Here is a 6,139-nt window from a genome sequence, read left to right as displayed (position 1 = left end):
GCTCCAGCATAAGCACGCCGGCGAGAGCCATGGCCAGAACCAAAACAAACCCAGAAATTGCTCCCACAAACGCAAAGACAGCAAAAAGTAGTAGGGTGATGTTGGCGGTCAACAAAACTAGTGCCACTGAGGCCAAGATGCTGAACCCTATCATGGCCACAAGTGACCCTCCAATTGCTAAGCCAGTGAGGGATGCCAAGACAACCGTGGTGCCGGAGGTCTGTTCTTGATCAGAAGATTCAGACCACTCCATTGATAACTGCTGTGCGGTGGTACCGTAATCTCTTGGTTCAGTAATTAGAAAATAAGAAGATATTAGATAGAGCTTATTGGTATACCGATCTTTCTTCTTTACTTATATAGGAAACAAAAACCTTTTGGTTGCTTGATATCCAAGCAATGGTGCCTTTCCTATTATGATCGGAATTGTCTATTTGGTAAAACACTGAAAGTTCATACTATTTCAACAAGGACACTGACTCCCCCCTTCTTGGAGGAAGGTATTTTTACTTATAACAAATCACATTTTAACACATATAGTAAAAATAATTAATCATAAATGTAAAAACAAAAATCTCTATATACATGTCAAACTGTGATTGTACAAAAGTAGGAGTTCCTTTTCAAGGGAAAGAGAAAAGTATTTTCCTAATTAGGAAGAATTATATAAATCCATGATAATGAGGAGTTTTTAAGTTGCTTATCAAAATATGCTTTCCCAAAATCTGTAGGAAGGGTATAATGAATAGTTGTTGCAATACTGATAATAGTGAGGCGTTACTTCATAAAGGAATTTGGGCTTTACAAAGCCCTCCTTCAAATTGCAAGTCATTTTTCAAGTTCCTCCTTTAGCGCTTACCGAACAATTTATTTAGCCCATGTGGATTTATAAATCCTAAGAAAGGCCAAATATCTCGTCTAAATTCCTCATCCAAACAGACCATTATTATTTTTAAAATTCTCTCAACTCCAGCTTCTTTTCTCACTTTCAAAATTTTCATATTTTGTTTTACTCAAGTCTAGTTTAAAAATACCTGTGGTTATCTTCCACAACTGTCCTCTATCAATGATATTGGTTTGAATTTGCTTTCTTTTTTTCTTTTTCGCCAAAGTTTGAATTTGTTTTCTATATAACTATACTAGAATATAAGTTTGAAAGTGTTGGATTAGGCAGTACCGGCCATGAGGGTGGGCAAGGAGGGCGATGGCCATGGGTCTCGCATTTGTAGTGCCCCAAATTATATATATTATATAGGCAAAATTGTAGTAGTGGTTCCTGGACTAAGATCAAACTTTACTTTTTGTCTCTCATATTGCTAAATATTTACAATGGTACTTTAATTATGCATCCACTTTCAGAAATCGTCCTTTCCGTCACCTCAATCCGGGAGCCATTGCTACAATTTAGCCTATTATATATGTACTAAGTTGAAGAATATGATTTTAGAGAATAATTTCAATAGTTTGGCATTTGGAGGCCCCAAATTTGATTACAAGTGTTTTTGAAGAGTCCAAATGAAAATTATGTAATATACGAACATCAATTGCATGTATTTAAGTATTTAATTACCAAAAAGTATTTTAATTGCTAAAAGTAGCAATCAATGAAAGAAAGCCAATAGGGACTAGAAATTCCATTATTTATCCAAAAATTCTTGTTAGTAGATTATTTAGCAAGGAAATATGGAAGAGTGCATATTATTCGTATCATCATTCTTGTTTATTTTCAGATTAGGACAGTGATTATATGACCAATACTAGAGCCATGTTTATTTATCCAAATTGTATTTAATTGCATAATTTTATTTCCATATTAGTTTTTATATTCAGGAGAATGAAAGAGAAATGAGCCTCATTTTCATTTCTAGCCTAGAGCCACCCAAAAGTCAAGGCCGGCTCTGGGTTTAGGTAAAGCCCTCTTATGCGTTCAAGTTCCTTTGTTTTTTTTTTCTTGGAGAACAAAAATCCTCCTATCAAGATTGAGTTTTCCCTTCTTTTTATCGGTGAGTTGTTAAAGGGTTAAAAATACAAAAGAAAATTAAAGATGGAAGAAATCTCATAAATAAATGACTAGTAACTTTTACGTAAGCAAATATATGCAACCATTAACATAGACAAAATTGTCAAGGTAAGAGCAAAATTACCCCTCTTGTGTACTAAATTCTCAAGGTAAGAACAAAATAATAGGTACAACAGAAAACTGACTGAAAACCAAATAACAAAAAGCCAGAAGCACAGCCAAAGTATGAGACAGACATCCTAAAAGTCTTTTTTTCATACGACGAAATTGAGCAAGAAGGCGCATACCATTAAACAGTTAGATATGTTTGACAGCATAAATTGATGAAAAAAAAAACAAAATGACAAAAAAGCATTAAAATAGTACTTTCAAAACAGGATAAAGAAAATCTGCCTCAAAAAGAAAAGCAAAACAAAATCATCTCCTCAGAGCAGATCAGCGACATTTGATGGCAGCTCCTCAATGACCACATTGTAAAACCTCTGAATGTCATAGAGCATTCTCTCGTCATCCCTAGTCACAAAGTTAATGGCAACACCCTTCCTTCCAAACCTTCCACTTCGACCAATACGATGAAGGTAATTCTCTGGTTGGGTCGGCAAATCATAATTTATGACGAGAGATACCTGCTGCACATCAATACCACGAGCCAAAAGATCAGTGGTTATGAGAACACGGGACGAGCCAGAGCGGAATTCACGCATGATAATGTCACGAGTGTTCTGGTCCATGTCACCATGAGTAGCTGAGACAGTGTGGTCACGGCTTCGCATCTTGTCAGTAAGCCAGTCCACCTTTCGCCGTGTATTAACAAAAATGACACTCTGGGTGATGGCCAGGGTCTCATACAGATCACAAAGTGTCTCAAGCTTCCATTCTTCTTTATCAACATTGACATAAAATTGCTTGATACCCTCAAGGGTGAGCTCATCACGCTTCACCAAGATCCTCACAGGTTTGTTCATAAACTTCCTCGTGATTTCAAGTGCTTCAGGTGGCATTGTAGCAGAGAACACCCCAACCTGAACTTTTGATGGCAGAAGCTGGAAAATGTCATAGATCTGACCACCAAAACATTCAAGTAGTTAAGATAATGAATATAAAAGGCCATCTAACTCTAAATGGCCAAATCAAGTAAAACGAATATCGAAACCACAATACAAATAACCAACCTGGTCCTTAAAACCCCGAGAAAGCATTTCATCGGCCTCATCCAACACAAACATCTTGATGTAATCTGGACGAAGAGACTGCCTCCGCAACATGTCAAATACACGACCAGGGGTTCCAACAACAACATGAACACCAGCTTGAAGAATGCGCTGATCCTCACGAACACTTGTCCCGCCTACACAGGCATGAACCTTCACGCCAAGATAGTCACCAAGTGCTCGCATAACCTTCTCAATCTGCTGTGCCAACTCCCTGGTAGGTGCCAAAACCAAAGCCTGGCACTGGACTACAGCATAATCAAGTTGCTGCAAAATTCCAGAGCAGAAGGTTGCAGTTTTTCCGGTTCCAGACTGAGCCTGTTGAATCACATCGAGGCCTTTGCAGAATGGAACAATTCCCCTTTGCTGAATTGCAGAAGGCTTCTCAAAACCTTCAGAAGATAAACAAGATTATACACTTGAAACATATAGGATATGTATACACGAATATAACTACAAGAAAAAAGGTATTCACATTCCCTATTGCAAAAAGTAATAATGAAAATTCAGAAGTTGCAAAGCAGAATATTAGAAATAATATCTATGTATTCCTTCCCCACTGGGATTTATCACGACTTATGACAACTTCACAATTGAAAACGATTGAATCAAACAAAAGACCACCACATAATGAACTTAGCTATACCTACCGTAAGCATAAATTCCCCTCAGAAGATTTTCTTGCAACCCCATGGAATCAAAACTTTCATAAACTTCATCATATGATGTGAAAAACTCTTGTCCATCAGTTGAGAGCCTACAACAAATAAACTCGTCAAAACATTGTACAAGATGAAATCTAATCATACGCATTGGATTATTATCTTCAGAAAGGAAACTTACAATTCACTCATTTTAGTGTCATATTGCTTTGCATCAAACTGTGATCCTTCGGGTGCAACACCTGCCATGACTGCTGAAAGAAAACCATTTGTAACTTTAACGTTCCATAATACCCAAAAGAACACTATCTTGAAGACTCATAGAATCCAGTCATACAAATAAAATATGGAGCCAGATTATGTGCACTTATTACTCTGTCCACAACAAATACGGAATTGCAACGGCATACCAAAGATGGCTTGAAAGAATACTAATTAAAAAAAATGTGACAGAGGAGCCAAACTTGTTAACCAAACAAAGAGGACGACAAGCATTAACTCCTGTTTTAATTTTTGGAGAAGCTGTTTTAATGGGCCAATGTCCTTCTGCTAGAATGAACCCACAAGCAAACAGACACCGATTTGCCCACTCCTCCAAATATCAACAAGATTCAAGCACTTCCATATCAAACAAGACGCCTTGAAAGAACATTTATTCAGAATACGTCACAGAAGAGCCAAACTTGCTAACCAAACAAAGAGGACAACAAGCATTAACTCTTGTTCTACTTTTTGGAAAAGCTGTTTGAAAGGGCATGTGCCCATCAACTATCGAGAGAATTAAAGCACAAGCAAACATACATCGCTTTGCCCACTCCCCAAAATCTTAACAAGGTTCAAGCACCACCATATCAAACAAATAATTTGACAAAAGGTAACAAATAATAAGCCTCTTCATCTAAGCATAAGAAGGTCAAATCGATAATTACATTATTCAGGAAATCAGCTTTAACAATCAAATCGGGAAATTACAGTACAATTCTTTAGATGTAAGAAAAGAAAAACATTAAGTTATAAACTCTTCGCCCCCAACTCCTAGACAACACAATTACTTTACACCAACACGTGGAAATAAAAATCTTGCGTTTCAGCATAGAAACAAGGTGACCAAGGAAACATACAGACTGGACAGAGTATCCTAATACCTATTTCACCATAAATTTAGCTGTCCTTCAATTACATAAAAGCCCCACAGAGAGTCATATCAATGAAACAATATGAACTGTCACTTTCCGCACTAACTAGCTACACAAACATTGATCACTCGCTGATGGGCTGCTGAGAAAACTGAAGAATTCTTCAATTTCATGCTCAAATTGGTTCCCAGAACGATAAAACCCACAAATAGTCTCCCCCTAATTTCTCGATAACCAAACAGAGTACCATTAAAATCCATCTGTAACAGAGAAAAATAAGAACTTGCACACAAATCAAGCACATGGATCTAGATCCAGAACGCAAATAAAAACATAAGAATTCACCAACAAAACAAAGACTTTATCCACAAAAATCAATCAACTTAAAATTCCCCCATCACATATATACGAATATGAATGAACATGTATGAGACAGAGAGAAAGAGAAAGCGACCTGATGATGTTGATGAGCGCTAGAGAGAGAAAACAGAGGAGAATAGTAGGTTGCTAAAAGAGAGCTAGGGTTTCCCAAACTCCTCGGATCTGCGCCGTGGAGTTTGAAAGTAGGCGAATGTTAAAAAGAGGCTGTGTTTATACTCTCACTCTGTTTTAGGTTTTAGGTTTTGGTGTTTCCCGCTTGAAATTCCATATATACCCTTGGGCTTCCTCTCTTATCACCAGCTCCCGGGGCCCGTTTGGTCACTCCGAAATTTGTGTCCAACAAGTAAAAGAAAACTTTGCAAGTAGTTTACCACTTAAACTTTGCCATGGTGACGGTGTTTAGGGAGACTTTTTATTTATTTTACTAAAATGGGGGATGGCTACTTGATTTTCTCTTCAATTCTTTTGCTTGTTGGACACAAATTTTCTCTTAAATTCTTATTCATCTTGAAATCAATTAATAATAATATTGACAATCGGTATCATCTAAAGATAGAGAAGCAACAAAACTTCTAATATATAGACCGTGTAATACGTCTTCATAATAATAGTAAGATATGATAAATTTTCTTAAAATGATCTCATTGATCTTTTATATCAATATATATCCTTACGTCTTCAAGTTACATGATGAGAAAGCTAAGCATATAAATATAAACATGGGCAGAG

The 6,139-nt window shown here is 36.8% G+C and overlaps 1 protein-coding gene across 2 annotated transcripts; it reads right to left on the bottom strand.

Annotated features, from left to right (window-relative positions):
• Positions 2,130-5,637, bottom strand: LOC18782110 (eukaryotic initiation factor 4A-11). 2 transcript variants are annotated; one of them, XM_007215393.2, is made up of 5 exons: positions 5,484-5,637; positions 4,075-4,144; positions 3,882-3,988; positions 3,193-3,623; positions 2,130-3,081 (listed from the first exon to the last, which is right to left on the bottom strand). In XM_007215393.2, exons 2-5 carry the CDS (start codon positions 4,140-4,142, stop codon positions 2,446-2,448), a joined length of 1,242 nt encoding a protein of 413 aa, XP_007215455.1. In that variant the 5' UTR covers positions 4,143-4,144; positions 5,484-5,637; the 3' UTR covers positions 2,130-2,445. The 2 variants fall into 2 exon arrangements, with proteins under 2 accessions (XP_007215455.1, XP_020414798.1); XM_020559209.1 differs by having other exon boundaries at positions 4,075-4,147; positions 5,484-5,627.

This window comes from Prunus persica, chromosome G3 (assembly GCF_000346465.2).
Source record: "Prunus persica cultivar Lovell chromosome G3, Prunus_persica_NCBIv2, whole genome shotgun sequence".
Taxonomy (NCBI): Eukaryota; Viridiplantae; Streptophyta; class Magnoliopsida; order Rosales; family Rosaceae; genus Prunus; species Prunus persica.
This window is presented reverse-complemented; position numbering and strand designations above follow the sequence as displayed.

What these genes read in the sequence shown, in the direction of transcription:
- LOC18782110 (XM_007215393.2), bottom strand. Translation starts at nt 4,142, where the DNA reads ATGGCAGGTGTTGCACCCGAAGGATCACAGTTTGATGCAAAGCAATAT. An exon ending in GACACTAAAATGAGTGAATT is followed by an intron (nt 3,989 to 4,074) that starts GTAAGTTTCCTT and finishes TATTTGTTGTAG; the next exon opens with GCTCTCAACTGATGGACAAG. An exon ending in GAGGGGAATTTATGCTTACG is followed by an intron (nt 3,624 to 3,881) that starts GTAGGTATAGCT and finishes TATCTTCTGAAG; the next exon opens with GTTTTGAGAAGCCTTCTGCA.